The sequence below is a fragment of the Crassostrea angulata genome, chromosome 2, assembly GCF_025612915.1.
Source record: "Crassostrea angulata isolate pt1a10 chromosome 2, ASM2561291v2, whole genome shotgun sequence".
NCBI classification, from domain to species: Eukaryota; Metazoa; Mollusca; class Bivalvia; order Ostreida; family Ostreidae; genus Magallana; species Magallana angulata.
This window is the reverse complement of record NC_069112.1, coordinates 50068623-50088365: the sequence shown is the minus strand read 5'-3', so window position 1 is coordinate 50088365 and position 19743 is coordinate 50068623. Positions and strand designations below refer to the sequence as shown.

General features: G+C 35.6%; 1 protein-coding gene across 1 annotated transcript; it reads left to right on the top strand.

Annotated features, from left to right (window-relative positions):
- The first annotated feature begins 1764 nt into the window (after positions 1 to 1764).
- On the top strand, positions 1765 to 19208 carry LOC128171318 (uncharacterized). The gene is made up of 15 exons (XM_052837091.1): positions 1765 to 1904; positions 2976 to 3076; positions 5887 to 6093; positions 6202 to 6450; positions 8434 to 8612; positions 8890 to 9012; positions 9645 to 9756; positions 10998 to 11158; positions 11331 to 11432; positions 13063 to 13137; positions 15902 to 16019; positions 16170 to 16279; positions 16781 to 16960; positions 17057 to 17162; positions 18795 to 19208. Exons 1-15 carry the CDS (start codon positions 1876 to 1878, stop codon positions 18935 to 18937), a joined length of 1995 nt encoding a protein of 664 aa, XP_052693051.1. The 5' UTR covers positions 1765 to 1875; the 3' UTR covers positions 18938 to 19208.
- The last annotated feature ends 535 nt before the right edge of the window (positions 19209 to 19743 follow it).

Below are 19743 nucleotides of genomic sequence, written 5' to 3'. Positions count from 1 at the left end.
GCTTTTATTTATATGATTTGTATACCTTTGCGTGCATGTGAACTCAATGAGATTTCATCTTTATATTTATACACCGAGGTTTAAATATTGATTATAAAGAATATAATTACATACTCTGGTTTTGTTTCCTTATCACATAGCGTTTGAGATTAATTATCTTCAGTATTTACATTTACAGAGTGTTTCTCAAGAAATTCATATCATTTAATATTAATAAGTTTGACGAGATATCGGCGCTTCTCTACTGTTCTAATTTAACACTTTTTATAGAAAGGAATTTCCAAAATTAACTCTGTCAACCAAATGTAAAGTTATGGCAGTTTGTTGTAAGCCAACAAACTTTATAAATATGAAAATGAAATGTTTAACCTTAGAAATATTAACAATAAGCATTAATTCACGAAAAAGAAAATTAACTTTATCATCAAGATTTCTTATGTTTGAGGCGACGATCAACATTTACAGTGAGGCTGGCTGTTCCAGGAATAATTATAATTAACATATAGGCCGATACACTTTCACGGTAACACTGCTCTTTTAATTTCCTTACGATGAGTGTACACACGTATTTGATCTGCAATCAGAATAAAGCTTCGTAAAATTAAGCTATGGGTAGTGCATCAACTCCTTCAGCGTATTTCAAGTGGCAGATGAATTCATTTCATAAGTCAAATTATGTTTTTCTACATAAATTTTCTATCCGTCATGTTACCGAACAAAGAACCTTGCTTTTAGAACTGTCAGTCCTTTGATTTTAGTTGGTAAGGAAACTCGAAGGATTTTATACCGGTCCACAACAGGAATACATAAACAGAACCATTTTAACAAGGCCTTGGACATTCAATAGGATGTAACTATCTATTATTGCGTCAAAACTAGTTAAAATGACGCTGATTTCAAACGAACTATACACCGATTGCGTAGTCTTATCTCAAAAGCCACCCAATTCTTGTTGATTTCAAAGAGCCATGGCCGAGTGAGCAGCAATTAAAATAGACAGGTCTTCGTCACATCGCCGATTGACACAACTACCCACAGTCCAAGCTCCTGTTAAAATGGTTCTAATACTTGAATGACAATGCAGAGGCCATAGCACACCGTGACATTCTTTAAATCATTTTATGGTATAAAAATACAATATAAAATTAATGATTGTCTTTAACAGTTTAATGCCTTATTATTCATTTCTATAAAACAAGCTCGTATTTTATGATTTTTTTTCTTCACATTATATAAATAGTGCCTGTTTGGGAGGGTAACAGTTGAAATTGACACCCCAAGAAAACCATTGTCAACCGACGCGAAGCGGAGGTTGACAATGATTTTCGAGGGGTGTCAATTTCAACTGTTATCCTCCCAAACAGGCACTTTTTATTTTGTTATACTGAATGTCTTAATTTTTAAAAAAATTTCACTTCTTTTATATAGGAATGGTGTGAGTTCAACAGCGAACAGTACGCGCATAATTTTCGCGCATGTAACAATTTTTAATGTTACCCGTTGCTAAGTGCGTTGCTAACGCTGAGGGTAATAGAAAGGATTATGAACTGCGTCTTAACCAATCAGATTTCAGTATTTAACATGAAAGTATAACAATAGTAAATGTTAAGTATGTGGGATGTTAGAAAACATACGCCATAAAGAAGGGTGATGTTCGGTCGGTGCACCAGTTGTATGTATGTTTGTTCGTACACTTCATGTGTCTCTCTGTCTACCCTATCTAGTAAAGCGTTAATCGATTCATTGTCCATGCAGATAACGCTTCAATCTTCGGACGAAGCGACTTTATCAATTGTCATGTAGATAAACCCCCGTTGCAGTACGAACGACGTCGCTGCATCTTCAACCTTTGGACATCGGTAGGTGATTAACAAGATGGAGACCGGGAGGAGGTTTTTATTACGGTAAGTTAATGTATTTAGAAATACAGAATACAAAAAAATTACCTCTATATACGGTACGTTCGATAGCGTAGAGAGTGTATTGTCTACCGATCTGGATTTTAACGTTTCCGATTGATAATAATGGGTGATTAATTGGGTTTATGAAGTGAGAGCTACACTTAAAAATAATATCATGTACAAAAGAAATACAATTTTTGGATGAGAATAAAATCCGTCAGCATTGGTTATTATTATATTCATTATTACTGCTAATAAAAAAAACCTATAAAGAATCACTTATGAATATAAACCTTTGATCTGCTGAGACTCTCTCTCTCTCTCTCTCTCTCTCTCTCTCTCTCTCTCTCTCTCGTGTAATGGGCGTGTTTAAGGATTATTTAACTATGCAACTTTAATTATGCTGTTTAATTTTTTTCTCAATATCGTAATTTATTCTTCAATTCAACGAATCATAGTTTTTATGGTTGGGGTCACAAAAAGTAAAACAAAAAACAACACCAAAATATATTATATAAAACTGAATGCATAAGAAATAATACATAAACATAGAAATCATTCACTTTATTGTTAAACCTGAAAGGACTTGTTTGATAACGAACCGTATCAGGCGAGTGGATGTCGTGCGGGATCTGATAGCACGGGTAGCGGGCGGATCAAAGGTTGTTCTCGTGCGGATCAAAGGAAATAAACCTATTGAATGTGATATATATATATACATACATATATATATATATATATATATATATATATATATATATATATATATATATATATATATATATATATAGTTGGTAATTTTTCTTTAGATATAAGATAGTTACTTCAACCATAGCAATATCTTTGGAAAAGAAGGTTTTTTATAACTTAATAAAATGTTTTCTTTTTCAATTGATTCTTTAAAAAAACCAGAACTTATATTTTTGGCAAGACAACATTTTCTTTGTATATTTCATACATGGTCGGAATAAATTTTCAACTATACTGAAAAATGAAAGTACTTATTGTATGTCGCATGATATATTCTGTGACAGGGCTGACTTGTACAAGTTGCCGTTGAATATTTTGGGACAGGTGTTGGATTACAGCAGTACTGTTCTTGGTCGTCGCGGCGGACCCTCCGCTCCACGGGCTGGAAAAGAGTGTGTGTGACCCCGCAACATTAACCAACAATGGTCAGTATAGTAACAGGGCTATACAGTCTTTGTAGTAGTTGTTTTATTTGCACTTGTATTTCTACGTCCTGTAAAATAAAGAATCTTAAATGATTTTCCTTGCCAAAGTTTACAGTATGGTTTCATACATCTGTATGGTGGCATATTTCTGTCCCTTAAATGAACAAACATTATGTCAAGATGCAGGAACATTATGTTAACATGCAAGATAATTATGATGACATGCAAGTTACAAATCTTTTTTGATGATCTTATTTTCATATGGGTAAAATGACTTACTAATGCCAAACTCTGACATCATTGATGCATGATGCAACATTATAATGACAACATGTGACTTATTTATGTTGACATGCGACTTATTTATGTGAACATGCAGGTTAACTATGTTAACATGCAAGGTGTTGTTATCATGCGGAATAATTATGTTAGCATGAAAGATATTTATGATGACATGCAAGTAAGTTGTGTCGACATGCAAATTATTTATGTTGACATGCAAGATATTTATGTCAACATGCAAGTTAACATAACTTGCATTTGTTAACTTGCATGTAAACACAGTTAACTCGCATTTTGACATATATATCTTGCATGTTAACATGATTAACTTGCATGTCAACATGAATAAGTCGCATGTCAACAAAATTATCTCGCATGTTGACATGAATTTATCCCATGTTAACATAAATGGCATGCATGTTAACATATTTAACTTGCATGTTCATATAAATTAGTCGCATGTCAACATAAAAACCAGTCGCATGTTGTCATATTTATGTTGTATTTGCATTTATAATGTCAGATACGGGCGTAAGTAAGTAATTTTACCCATATAAAAATCAGGTTCTCTTAAAAGACTTGTAACTTGCATGTAGACATGATTATTTAGCATGTAATCATAATTATCTTGCATGTTGACATAATTTTTTTTGCATTTTGACATAATATATCTTGCATATAGGGGGCAGAAATATGTCACCATACTTCTGCCTTTCGTGTACAAGTTATTTTTCTATCTAATTTGTCAACATGCAAAATTATGGTGGCATATCTCTGCCCTATGGTGGCATATCTCTGCCCCTTGTGTGCCAGTTATTTTTCTTTCAAATATGTCGACATGAAAGATAAATATATTGACATGCAAGATAGTTATGTCAACATGCAACATCACTATGTTGACATGCAAAAAAATTGCAATCAAATAAGAATTATGAAAAATCTCAAAATTTTCAGATATCGCTTACTTTTGACATCAAAGATGCTAGATGTTACTTATTAATATCGACATCCAACTTAGTTATGTTCACATGCTACTTTTATTTATGTCAACATGCACCTTAATTATGTTGACATGCAAGTTAGTTATGTTGACATGCAAGATAAATATGTTGACATGCAACTTATAAGTTGCATGTCAACATAACTACCGTATAAACTCGCCTTTAAGTATTATTCGCCTATAAGTCTCTTGTATTTTTACAGGTTTATTTACCGGTACAGGATTTTGCCATTGACCCTCTTATAAGTCGGGTTAAACTTTTTTCTGGATAATCAGTCTACAGATTGTCAATCAAATTAGCACATTTTATGAAGTATGACTATATTCTAGATAAAAAATATTGGTGTTTGACATAACTTAGTTGCATGTCAACTTAGATAATACAACTTAGATAAAAAGAATACGAAAGAAATTCTTTTGTTGTATTTTATATATTTGCAAGGTATTTTTTTAACATATAAAATTACTAAGATAATTTAATATGGTTCTATTGGAAACGTTTAAGGAGGCTGGGGGGTCCAAAAAACATTTCTCCAAAATTCACCAAATTTGCAGAAATGTTTCATATAATCTTAAATTACATTTTAATATGGAAGACCACATCACAATCGTCGTTAATTTTATCATTTATTGCATCTGAAGAAATTGCACATTATGTAAAAAAAAAAAAATTATGAAAAATATTTGAAATATAAAAAAAGGCAAAAAGCATACAAATAACATCACAAAAAATTAACACAATAAGAAAAACTAAATATTATTTGCTATAAAGAAAAACATCACAATTTTACCAAAAAAATGTATGTCATACAAATGCAAATCTGTAAAACAAAAAAAAGTAGCCACAAGATTATTTCCAAATTTTAACATAATTATAATCAATACATGTGTAATAAAGATTGAGCATTTAAAAAAAATTTTGGTGGTGAAATAAAAAAAAAAAAGAACTAAAAGGAGAATATTACAAAAAAATATTTGGAGTTTTACAAGTTACCTCCCTTTGAAAAGTTAGAAAATGCTCAAAAACAGCTGAAATGATTTTTTTGCATCTTGTAACCCTTGGTTTACCATCAATTGACACTTCACTACCATTATATTCATTTCTTTCAAAAGACAATTTCATAACGATGTAAGAGCTATAGAAAATTAAAGTGAAAATCTTTTTTGTATAGAGATAAAAATGGTTTAAAATGGCAGCCACCCCCCAGCCTCGTTAAATTTAATTTTATCATAAGAAGGTTACATTGTTCGTTTTTTAACTCACTAGAAATATGAGTCTTTCGTATTCGGTAAACAGATAATGAAATCAAATTAAAATCAGTTAACATAATTTTGAAACAGACCTATTGATTATGTATCATTACATTAAAGGGTTTCATTTGCACGGCACAAAAATTCAAGAGAGAATGAAAATAATGACCCATAAAACTTAGTTTCTTAATTCTCGGATAGTATAACGATAATGTTTGGTATACATAACAAAAAACCCGGAATGAATGATCTGATCATTTCTGTCTTTTCGTCACAGGAATCAAATCGAAGCCGACATTACCAAACACGTACAGTGTTAAGGTAGAGTGTAACTTCAAGGACAAGAACCAAACGATAGACATGTCCGAGTACTACGACTACCCCAACCAGCGGGCCGCCGTGTTCGAGGACGAGCTAGGCTTCCACGCCCAGGGAATCTACTCATACAACACAAACGAGTTCTTCTTTCTAGAGGACCAATTGCGTGAGTAGTTACTGTATTAAATTAATTTCCTGTCAAAGTGGTTGAAAATGATGAAAACAATGGAGTAACAGGGTGAGAAGTGAGTGTCTTGATGCTTTATTTTTACAGAACAATGCACCGTGTCACAGTTATCCTCTGACAAATCAGATAACTGGTTATTTGGTTACAACACCGGAAGTACCAATCCCAACGCCCCGAAAATGTACAGTGCATACGGGGCCCTCCACTTCGGCGGGAACCAGACGGAACAGTACATGGGCACCACCACAGTCCGGGGCATGCTGGTCGACCAATGGCAGTCCTGTCTGTACTGGCCCAACATGGACGCCACCATGACCGTTAATTGGTATTTTACAGGTAAGATGGCTGACTGTAGAAACAGCGCTCTTACAGCTAAAGGACCGGACGTCATCGCAAGCCACGGTCATATACCCGGTATGTACGATCCTCTCCCGTCTGGCGGGTAGGAGAGAGCTATGCGGACTCCGGACCGTGGCTTGATATGATGAGAACAGGGCTGATTTGTTTAAATAGTATGTGCTAGCAAAGGTAACATCACATTGGCTAAAAAAAAAGAAGGCCAAAGGTATTCTCTTTTGAGAAGTGGACAGGCATAGCCTACATCCACTTCTCTTCGCAAGCCCTCATATTTTGATTCTGAAAAACGTGTAAATGTCGGAACCAAAGACGGTTTACGCTTCGACCCATGTTTCGACTTCAGTTTCCCTGAATTTTCGTAACAGACCTACTACTTCTACATTTTAAACATTATTGCATCCATTCATCCCAAAAAAATCTACACTAACCCGCTGTCAAATCATTTTCGCAACTTCTACATCCCGGCTTTAAATTTTGTGTATCACATTGTTTATCTAGGTCATCGCAGATTAAATGTTTGTGGTTCGGATAAAATTGGAAACCTATTTAAGACATTAATGTCGAAAACGTTAATTGATCAGCTTAATCTTACAATGTACAAACAAATACTGAGTCACAAAATTACTAAATGGAATTTCTTCCCTTTTTAAGCATCTCTTATTGTGACAAATTTTGCTGTACATTTGTTTTTAAACATTAAAACGAACTTTGATTAATATAGCATATAAGACAGATTAAAATAAAGGATTTTATTGTTTTATGTAACACGATTACTATTCACTCGTATGTTTTTTGCCAATTTGTCTTAGATTGTAAAACCATTCTTTAAACCTCTTTAAATTATAATAAAAACACCTTTAATCTAATGTATATAATCAGAACAATATTTTCCGTTTTTTCCGACTCTACACTTTCTACTTTTTAAACCACCTATAGCGAGCGATCTCATAATTTAAACCCGGAATGCAGAAGTTGAGAAAATGATTTGACAGCGGGTTAGAGTAGATTTGTTTGTGATATATGGATGCATTAATGTTTAAAATGTAGAAATAATAGGTCTTTTGCGAAAATTCAGGGAAACTGGAGTCGAAACATGGGTCGAAGCGTAAACCGTCTTTGGTTCCGACATTTACACGTTTTCCAGAATCAAAATATGAGGGCTTGCGAAGAGAAGTGGATGTAGGCTATGCCTGTCCACTTCTCAAAAGAGAATAGGCCAAAGGCAGTATATTTGTCCATAGGTCCATCAAATCATATGTTGCTTAAATCTCAGTCAGCAATGTTTTTGGCAATACCCTTCACTACAGATAAATGTAAACGTTTGATTATATCTGCAGCCGGCAACCAGCCATTAATTAATGGCGCCCTTGCACTTCGGCCACCTGATAGCGATCCTAGTTTGGACTAATCATGATTATACCTGTATATGTTTTTTATCATTATATGTCTAATAAAATGAATATTGATTCAACTAGTCTTAACAAATCCAATGATTACCATTTTGTTGGTTTAATATTGTCAAACCACCACACCACAGATAATTTATATTCGTTCAATCGGAACGCAACAGAATCATCCTAATTTCTGTCAGTTAAGATCTATAAAATGATCATTGTTTTCACCTCTCAAAACACAAAATGTTTCGCGTTTACACTAGTGGATGAAAATTTTGATAATGAATTTCTATAAAAACCGAGGAAATAGCGAGTTTGCCACGGTCAGTAGTCAAATAGGGTCCGGTGGTCGTTGGGGACGCCCATTAGTCATGTTTTCAAACTGTGCGTCAAATATCGACTAAATCTAAAAATAGTGTACCATCCTATCCTACTTTAATACATATTTAGATCATGTAGGAGTATGTTCTTATCAAACAAAGATTTTGACCTAATGGTTTGATGCTGACGTCCAATAGTACTGATGTCCAGTCTGTTCTACATGTAATAGACCGCTGCTTGGTTTCAGTGGACGGTTGGGACACCGCCATACAATCACGTGTTCCAGTCCGCGCCACAGTGGTGGGTAAAATCTACGAACCAAACTTCAGTAACGGCCGCACCCCCCGGGCCATCAACCACACGTACGAGTTTGCCGAGTTCAGGGGTCAGTTTCCAGACTATGTAGACCCGACCCATTTATTTGAGGTACGTGTAAAACTGCACACATGCTAGTGGTATTGGACTTGTTCTTTCGTCTGTGCCTGGCTTCATATGGCACATACTTATTATGTATAACATACCGGTTTGCCTAGCACAATGGCACATATAGTTTTAAATATTCCTGGAATAATAGTACATATATACTTTAACCTATGCCTGGAATAATGGCACATAAACTCTAACATATGCCTGGAACCAATACTTTTTATCTGAATACATTGTATATCAGTAAATTGACATCAGCCCCCTGTTTTACTTTCAGACGCCGTCTGGGTATGTGTGTCCAGGCAGAAAGAACATGAAGCCACTACCGACCCCGTCAAACTACTTCAGATTTACGTCTGAAATTCTGGACCCAAACCAAAAAACCATTGGATTCATCAAAGTAAGTCAGACCAGACTGCCTTGTTAGAATACTACAAAATCACAGGCACATGACGTTATGTATTTCTCTCGTAAATACCTTGTATAGGTAATATATTTTTTATAACGAGAAAATTATATATCGCCAGGTGCCTGTGTACAAAATTTTATGTATTACATTATTTAATTTCAGCATCAGAAGTTTGACTGCATTGTCAGCAAAAAAATTATTTTCTCTTCATTATTTTATATACTATTTGCGGTGTAGTTTTGCGAGAAAATGGAAAAACCATGTTCTGTTTAATCTGCCAATAAGACAGTTTTAGAGTTAGGAGTTTGTTGATTTTGAATGTCTGATATTAATTTTATCTAATCATAAAGATGGTATAGTGGTATAAGTGAAAAAATGGTGTATTGAGGTGGGGTTTCTTAGTTAATAATTGGCCGATATAAAATTGTAGATTTTATTATCAGACAACTGGTAGGAAGTACAGACCGTAGATATAATTGATTGACTAGGGACAGAGCTGGACGCTCTTATAAATAACTATATAAAAGGAAACTGATGGAGCATAGTATTCAGATCTGGCAAATCTATGTAAATAGTTATCTGTATGATTATAGGAATGATGGCCACTGTTTGTTTTGCTTCAGGAATGGTATGACTACAACATGAGCTTGGTGCGATACGACTACAAACCTAACCCCATCAACGTGGTCAACTTTGGTCTGGACACGCTCTCAGAGGTCCACGACTGGAACGAGGGTAGGCACCGCGGCGTGTACTTACTTTTCTCTAGCCTTACATGGTTACATATATATTGAAAGCGTACATTTCCAGTCCTAAAGAATATTTTGATGACACTTAACTTAACCTTTGATTTGTTTGCTATTGTCTCTTTTAGGACTAAAAAAATTATCAACTGCTACTTAAAGTTAACAATTTTCTTATCTGTGTAACCAGATAGTTCTAGATTACTTCTTTAGAAAATCCTTTTAATCCATTAGGCTATTTAGAAACAATATTTTTTCAATGATAATAAATTAATTTTCAATTCAACCGGCCAAGAAATAAATCATAAGATGTAAAAATTCAAATGTTCAAAATTTAAAACTTTTGAAAACGTTGTAATGAGTAATTGTATCATAATGAGCCATGTATAAGCTGACGTTATATCAAAATTATTTGTCCTGACGTAGAATCATAATCATTGATATATGTGCTGACGACGTATCATAATCATTGGTATGTAGGCTGACGTTGTATAATAATTATTGGAAAGTGGGCTCACGATGTATCGAAACGGTCGGGTATAGGCTGACGAAGTTTCATAATTATTGGTATGTGGGCTGACGTTGTATCATAATTGGTCGTGTATAGGCTGACGTTATATCATCATTATTGGTATGTGGGCTAACGTTGTATCATAATTATCGGTATGTGGGCTGACGTTGTATCATAATTATTGGTATGTGGGCTGACGATGTATCAAAATTATTGGTATGTGGGCTGACGTTGTATCATAATTATTGGTATGTGGACTGACGATGTATCAAAATTATTGGTATGTGGGCTGACGTTGTATTATAATTATTGGTATGTGGGCTGACGATGTATCAAAATTATTGGTATGTGGGCTGACGTTGTATCATAATTATTGGTATGTGGGCTGACGTTGTATCATAATCGGCCGTGTATAGGTTGACGTTGTATCATAATCATTGGTACTAATATGGTATCATAATCATTAATATATGTGCTGACGATGTATCAGAATTTATGGGAATGTTGGCTGACGTTGTATCATATACATCGGTATGTGAGGTGACATATGAAATCATCATTGAGTTATTGGCTGACGTTGTATTATTATGATAAGATGTAGTGAAGTTTTATTGTAATGATTAGTATGTAGTGAAGTTGCATTATAATCATCGGTTTGTGGGCTGACGTTGTATCAAAATCAATGGTATGTAGATTAACATTTTGTATCGGTCTGTCTCTAGGCGTGGCGTACCGGATGGACAAGATGCGCGGTAATTGTTCCGTGACGCCTATCGCTGGTAGTGACTTTGACGCTCACTCCCTTGACGCTACCACCGTCAGAATCCGGACGGCAAAGGAGTTCTTTTACTTCGACAAGACTCAGTATGCATACGAAGGAGTTGTAAGTATGTTTATTGTGTTATTTAAATTAAATTTCTCGGACCATTTACAATTTGTTTGTATATGAATTTAAAATCGCACACATTCCATCTTATTCTTATAATTTGTCTTATTGTGAGCAAACACAGTATTAAATTTGTAAGTAAAGTGAATATATTTAAATATCTTTGCAGAAAAAGGCTCGTGGTATTGATTGTAACGTATGGATCGCCACAAGAAATGACTGGCCGTCCACGGGACCCGTCAATAGCACGTGGGAGTGGTACTTTGCTGTGGTAAGTAACAAGTGGGATTGGTGCTTTGATGTCGTAGGTAAGTTGTAGTGGTGCTTTGCTGTTTAAGTAACAAATTGAAGTGGTAATTTGCTGTCGTGGGTAAAAAATGGGAGTGGTAATTTGCTGTTATAAGTAACAAGTGGAGTGGTACTCTGGTGTTGTAAGTAACAAGTGGGGGTAGTATTTGCTGTAGTAATAAGTGGTAGTGGTATTTTGCTGTTGTTAGAGACAGGTGGGAGTGGTACTTTGCTTGTGTAAGTAACAAGTGGTAGTGGTACTTTGCTGCGGTAGATAAAAAGTGGTAGCGTTGTAAGTAACAAATCACATTTGTACTTTGTTGTCGTAAGTAACAGGTGGGATTGATACTTTTACTAAACTTAACAAAACTTACAAGGTACCTGGTACTTTGCAATGGTAAGTAACAAAGGGAGTAGTACTTTGCTGTGTTAAGTAACAATTGGGAGTGGTACTTTGCTGTTGTAAGTAACAAATGGGAGTGGTACTGTGTAATCGTAAATAACAGGTGGTAGTGGTACTTAAAACTCATTACTGAACAAAACTTACAATGTATCTAGTACTTTGCAATGATAAGTAACAAAAGGGAGTAGTACTTTGCTTTGGTAAGTAACAAGTTGTTTTGGTACTTTGCTATGGTAACTAACAATTGAGAGTGGTAGTGTGTTGTCGTAAGTTACAGGTGGGAGTGGTACTTTAAACTCAATACTGAACAAAACTTACAATGTACCTGGTACTTTAATTTCTCACTTTATTCAGTTGAATTCAGAAATAATACTAGTAATTAACGTCTCTATTTTATGATAATTATAATGTTTGTATTTTAACATTTCATATCATTACATCAAAGAATTTTCTTTCTATCCGTCTGTCCGTCTGACATCAGTTGTTGGGGCATATTTCATCTCTTCTTAGCCAAAGGCACATTTTTCACGGAGTGATTTTGGGTAAAGAGTGTGAAGTGATCACGTGACCACCCAACTTCATATCCCGGTGAACTTTTTGAATTGCTGTCTATTTCTTAAAAATGTACGTTTGCAAATATGCTTCCTTATATGAACCTATAGAATAACGAAAACCTTCAATTCTGTGTGAACTTTTTCATGACGTCACAATGCTTGTTGCACGCGCTTATCGTCTGCCAGTTGCATTAATAGTGACTATGAACGATTTGCCTTTCTCAAACGTTAATATAAGTAATAAACAGCAGCCTTCGGGCTTCACAGATTTGATCACGTGACCAACTAATTTCATATCCTTTTGAACTTTTAAACCTACTGTTTGTTTCTTAAATATTACGTAGGGTTCAGTTTTCAATTGAAAGAAAAAAAACATACGGGTCAAACACGCTATTCAGATTTCACTGAATAGATTGATTAGAATCAGGCTTTCTTGAAACATCCCATTTGTCATTCATTAGATAGGATTATCACGTTATTATATAGGGGTCAAACAAAATTAATAAAAAGAATTATATGGATCATTTAGGTCATTTTTTACGAATAGAACGACGGCATATAAAGTTAACGTGTAGTTTATAAAATTACGATGTGGAAGGTTTGATTACGCGTTCATCTCCTAGTGAAGATTTTAACAGACTTTTTTTCTACCACAGAACGACTGGATACAAAGTACGGGTCATACTTACGATTTTGGGATGCCGATCCAGATGAGACTAACCACCAGTGACGTGAGTAATGAGTCTTTGTCTGTTTCTGTCTGAATGTTGTAGTCAATGTCTGTACCTGACTGTGAGTAGCGAGTGTCTGTTTGAATGTTGTAGTCAATGCCTTTACCTGACTGTGAGTAGCAAGTGTCTGTCTGAATGTTGTCAATGTTTGTACCTGTCTGTGACTAGTGAGTGTCTGTCTGAATGTGGAGTCAATGTCTGTACCTGACTGTGAGTAGCAAGTGTCTGTCTGAATGTTATAATCAATGCCTGTACCTGACTATGAGTAGCGAGAGTCTGTCTGAATGTTGTAGTCAATGTCTGTACCTGACTGTTAGTAGCAAGTAACTGTCTTGATATTGTAATTCATGTCTGTACCTGACTGTGAGTAGATAGTGTCTGTCTGAACGTTGTTGTCAATGTCTGTACCTCACTGTGAGTTGCAACTGTCTGTCTGAGTGTTGTAGTCAATTTCTGTACCTGTCAATGTCTGTACCTGTCTGTGAGAAGCGATTGTCTGTCTGAATGTTGTTGTCAATGTCTATACCTGACTGTAAGTAGCAAGTGACTGTCTGAATGTTGAAGTCAATGTCTGTACCTGACTGTGAGTAGCAAGTGTCTGTCTGAATGTTGTCAATGTTTGTACCTGTCTGTGACTAGTGAGTGTCTGTCTGAATGTGGAGTCAATGTCTGTACCTGACTGTGAGTAGCAAGTGTCTGTCTGAATGTTATAATCAATGCCTGTACCTGACTATGAGTAGCGAGAGTCTGTCTGAATGTTGTAGTCAATGTCTGTACCTGACTGTTAGTAGCAGGTAACTGTCTTGATATTGTAATTCATGTCTGTACCTGACTGTGAGTAGATAGTGTCTGTCTGAACGTTGTTGTCAATGTCTGTACCTCACTGTGAGTTGCAACTGTCTGTCTGAGTGTTGTAGTCAATTTCTGTACCTGTCAATGTCTGTACCTGTCTGTGAGAAGCGATTGTCTGTCTGAATGTTGTTGTCAATGTCTATACCTGACTGTAAGTAGCAAGTGACTGTCTGAATGTTGTTGTCAATGTCTATACCTGACTGTAAGTAGCAAGTGACTGTCTGAATGTTGAAGTCAATGTCTGTACCTGACTGTGAGTAGCAAGTGTCTGTCTGAATGTTGTAGTCAATGTCTGTACCTGACTGTAAGTAGCAAATGACTGTCTGGATGTTGAAGTCAATGTCTGTACCTGACTGTGAGTAGCGAGTGTCTGTCTGAATGTTGTAGTCAATGTCTGTACCTGACTGTGAGTAGCGAGTGTCTGTCTGAATGTTGTAGTCAATGTCTGTACCTGACTGTGAGTAGCGAGTGTCTGTCTGAATGTTGTAGTCAATGTCTGTACCTGACTGTGAGTAGCGAATGTCTGTCTGAATGTTGTAGTCAATGTCTGTACCTCACTGTGAGTAGCGAGTGTCTGTCTGAATGTTGTAGTCAATGTCTGTACCTGACTGTGAGTAGCGAGTGTCTGTCTGAATGTTGAAGTCAATGTCTGTACCTGACTGTGAGTAGCGAGTGTCTGTCTGAATGTTGTAGTCAATGTCTGTACCTGACTGTGAGTAGCGAGTGTCTGTCTGAATGTTGTAGTCAATGTCTGTACCTGACTGTAAGTAGCGAGTGTCTGTCTGAATGTTGTAGTCAATGTCTGTACCTGACTGTGAGTAGCGAGTGTTTGTTTGAATGTGGTTGTCAAAAGGCGAAAAACAATCTTTAAGCAAGTCTTTAAAGGTGATTTAAAGGTGGCGTAAAGGCAGCTTAAAGGATATTCAATCTTAAAGCCACCTTTAAGTCACCTTTAAGCTGAGCTTATAGGTTTTTAATGTCCAATTTTCTTTAGGTCACCTTTAAGCCATCTTTAAGCCACCTTTAAGCATTTTTAAGTGGCATTTACGCTCCCTTTAAGTTGTCTTTACACTATCTTTAAGTTCCCTTTATCTCAAGGTATGATCAAATACATGTGTCTGTCTGAATGTTGTAGTCGATGTCTGTACCTGCCTGTAAGTAGCAAGTGTCTGTGTGAATGTTGTAGTCAATGTCTATACCTGACTGTGAGTAGCGAGTCCCTGAATCGTGTAGTCAATGTCTATACCTGACTGTGAGTAGCGAGTGTCTGTCTGAATGTTGTAGTCAATGTATGTTCCTGACTGTGGGTAGCGAGTGTCTGTCTGAATATTGTAGTCAATGTCTGTACCTGACTGTGAGTAGCGAGTGTCTGTCTGAATGTTTTAGTCAATGTCTATACCTGACTGTGAGTAGCGATTGTCTGTCTGAATGTTGTAGTCAATGTCTGTACCTGACTGTGAGTAGCGAGTCCCTGAATGTTGTAGTCAATGTTTGTACCTGACTGTGAGTAGCGAGTGTCTGTCTGAATGTTGTAGTCAATGTCTGTACCTGACTGTGAGTAGCGAGTGTCTGTCTGAATGTTGTAGTCAATGTTTGTACCTGACTGTGAGTAGCGAGTGTCTGTCTGAATGTTGTAGTCAATGTCTGTACCTGACTGTGAGTAGCGAGTGTCTGTCTGAATGTTGTAGTCAATGTTTGTACCTGACTGTGAGTAGCGAGTGTCTGTCTGAATGGTGTAGTCAATGTCTTTACCTGACTGTGAGTAGCGAGTGTCTGTCTGAATGTTATAGGCAATGTCTGTACCTGACTGTGAGTAGCGAGTGTCTGTCCTAATTTTGTTGTCAATGTCTGTACCTGGCTGACAGCTTTCTGTATTTTAATCTGAGTTACGGATTCTCTCTGTTAAATCTAGCTTTCCTATATATACAACATATACGACTACGATGAGGAGCAGCCCAGTATATTTGACTTTGACATTTCATCCTGCTTCAACTACACACAGAAGCAGGACTTCACCTTCAAGATAAACGGTAACTCGAACTATATTTGTTTTATATTGTCACCCGTGCTGTTCAGATAACACTGCTTGTTTGGATTTCTGATAGGTATAGATTACGATCAGCTGTATCAGTGAAATGTACATGCAATTTCAGTTATTTACATGTAAAGTTTTGTTTCAGCTGATTATCATACAACCGTCGCCAAAAACCTGCAGCTTTTCAAGTATGAAGTTCTCCTTACTGTGCACAAGTGGACAAATCTATCCCCTCTCAGAATCCAGAACATACAGGTAATTGTAACATTTCGGTTTGTAACCAGTTGGCAACTTATCTCTTTAAAGGCACCGTCGTTAATCTACAGCATGAACTTTATTACAATTTGCTCTTTCACACACTTTTGTAAGAAAATAGAGCTAAGTTACATCAAAATAACGCTTTCAACTATAATCCTCTAATTAAAAAGAGACAATTAATTTATTATAATCATGTTCGTTTTAAGAAGTTTCGCATCGCAACTGGTCACGAAAAAATTTAGTCCAACTAAGTTCAATCTGATTAAAATCAGATCCTTTGATCCGCTCACGAAGATCGCTACACTAGTGTAGCGATCTTCGTGAGCGGGTCAAAGGATAGTATTGCGATTTTCGTGAGCGGATCAAAGGATCTGATTTTAATCACATTGACCTAAGTTTATCCTTTACAGGAGAGGAAACTTATCGGTTATGTCGTAGTTGAAGATGCACTATGACGCATATCTTACCAACATATGACGTTATACCGGTATATTGTAGGTTGATTACGACACAACCAGTGTGATTGTGAGAGTGACAGCGCTAGGGGGCTCTCCGATACAAGGTGATGTCCCAAATCCAAAGGCACAGGTTGACCTCAATCAAGCAGCTACAATGTTGAATGACGCAATTAACAAAGGTTCATTCCAAATACCTGTTGATGTCACCAATATTCAAAACGTATGTAACGTTATGTACATCGCCATTCTTAGTGCATTATGTGACCTTCAAATTCTAGTCAGACACGTTGTATATTGATGTTATGTGCTGTTACAGCCCATCTTTCTGACCGCCGTCCCATACACCCTCAGTAGCAGTCAGTACCAGAGTGTACCGGAATATTACGTGGCACCACCTCCCGCCAAAACCACGTACTCTGCAGGTGAGTGATATTATAGGGCATGTCGCAATATTTGATTATGTTTCTCTGAGTTCTTTTTGTATTGTATAAAATTATATTGCGCATTTTGCATTTGTATTTAAGGTCAAGATCTAGTAAATGAATGGTACCTACAGGTTCATACAATTTAAGATATAAATTCTTTCAATGATGCTTCATAACAATAGCTTTGTTTGATTGGGTGTACCGGGGCTAAAATATATAAAAAAGTGTAAACTGTTTCAAACCATTTTATATCGTATAAAACTAATAAATATTGAATTCATTGCTTATAATTTAATTTTTCTACTCTTCATTAAAGATAAAAACGGTCATTTGACCTTTAAAATGACGTAAAATCGTACAAAATTCAACGTAACGTCAGGCGTATTGATACATTTTTGACGTTAGTCTTACTATGACGTAGGCACGATATAAAATATTTTTTTTAGCCAATCATAAAGCGCGTTACAGCCAGAATTAAATTATTGTATAGTATTGTTGTGTTTTATTTTTAATATATGCGTGGAATCGTTTATTAAGGTCTGTTACGAAGGACCTAATTCGTTTCAATTTATAGTATTAAAAATTTGGTAAAGTGCAAGATGATAGTGAATGTTTACATGACGTCATCTGTCAGTATATAGTCAGATTGAAAGGGTTTATAATAGAAAGTTCATCTAGATTCGTGCATACGTAAATCATATGCTCATTGCTATACCATTGTTAATGAAACTTGAGCTAGACCTCGTGTGATCAATCTTCAACATCTCACACACATACTCAATTGCATTATGAAATGTTACGGTATATCATCCGTGAAAAATCATAATAAACAGTCCTGAAACTGCTCATTGCTATACCATTGTTAATGAAACTTGAGCTAGACCTCATGTGATCAATCTTCAACATCTCACACACATACTCAATTGCATTATGAAATGTTACGGTATATCATCCGTGAAAAATCATAATAAACAGTCTTGAAACTGTAAATTAGAATTATACAGTACAAAGGAAAAATTTAATATAATATACACAACTCACATTAGATATTATTTAATACAAATAGAAAATCCTACGATATGCAAGCCATGGAAATTGAAAAGAGTAGTCTGAAATATATTTAACACATGTATATGGTACAATTGATTGTTTTTAGCATTAATCTCCTAGAAAAGAAGGATAATAAATTTTTTGCTTAAGATAATATAGTTCAAATTTTAACCATATTGAATACTTAGGGTTGAGTTTGCCTTACTAAAAGTTTATGTTTATATATAAGTAATCAAATATATTTAAAATTTACCATTTATTAAACCTAAACATTTTGGTCTTCCGTTACCAAAGAAAGACCCTCTTTTTTCTTCTTTTGTTTTGTTTTTTGTTTTGTTCTGTTTTTTGTTTAATTATATAAGTTTTATGGGAAATCACTTCTTGTGAACAGTCTGTGTTTTTTCTATCATAATTTTCAATGTTCAACAAATGCCTGTAAATTTCAAATAACAAATTGGTTCCAACGTAAATTTCTTCATTAAAGTTACTAGTAAATGTAAAAATAGTAAATGTACGTTTTGAATGCGGTACATGTTTTGAAAAACTGTGTTTTGAGAAATGCCCTATCTCCGTCAACAGGTCAGATGGCCGGCCTCGGGATCGGCATGCTGGTGCTCGCCTTCGCCCTGGTCTTTGTGTCTCTGACTGTTTACTTTAAGAAATTCCGTGCTACTGGCTCAGTGCAAAGTTCCATGGAAAATCCTACCTACAGCAAGGAGTAGGAACATCATTTCGTCACACACAATAAAGACTACGCCACACATTTTGGATCTGTGAAAGTTTTGTGTATCTCCAAACTATATACCACTTTCTGGACCAAGCTAAATGAATACAATCATTGCTTTTACATGGAGACACGGGGTTATATGTATACACGACACTACTTGATTCTCCTATTCCAGCACACTTTTACATCCGTGAGTGTGTATATATGTATGTATTTATGTATTGTGTTTTGGTTCTGTACGTATTTGTGAATAAACCTTTACATTATGTGGTTGTACATGTTTGGTTTTTCTGACGTCGTTAATTTTCTTGGGTCAGTATATACAATGTATCACCATTGACGTACTTAAACATCATATTCCTTATGTACATGAAGCCTTCAGTTGAGATTCTTGGTAAAACATCGCAATCCAAAAACAGGCAAAATCTGCTTAACCGTACAAGTTAATATACATGTATATATGGAAAAATCTCTCGTGCAAAAGGAAAAAAAACTAGAGCAAAGCTCGTTGCAAAGCAACGAGTGGGTCTTCCGTTATAGTCGAGAGAAAAGCTAGAAGTAACTGTAAGAAGCAGTGTTCTTAAGCCAAGAACAAGAGTAACTAAAACAATATGAAAAAAATCGAATAATTCTTGGTACGACTTAACAAAAATACGATTGATTTTTAGTACGGCTTAACAAAAACCTTTCCGATTTCAAGAATGTCTTAACAAAATAAACCCGAATGTGTTAAAGTACGACTTGACACGATTATTTTTGGTACGAATTATTTTTTAAAACCAAGAACGCAGAATCAGTATT

Bases quoted from the DNA above. Each gene is read 5' to 3' on its own strand.
- LOC128171318 (XM_052837091.1), top strand. From the start codon at position 1,876: ATGGAGACCGGGAGGAGGTTTTTATTACG. The intron at 1,905-2,975 runs GTAAGTTAATGT...ATTTTGGGACAG, and splicing joins GGGAGGAGGTTTTTATTACG to GTGTTGGATTACAGCAGTAC. The intron at 6,094-6,201 runs GTGAGTAGTTAC...TTATTTTTACAG, and splicing joins CTTTCTAGAGGACCAATTGC to AACAATGCACCGTGTCACAG.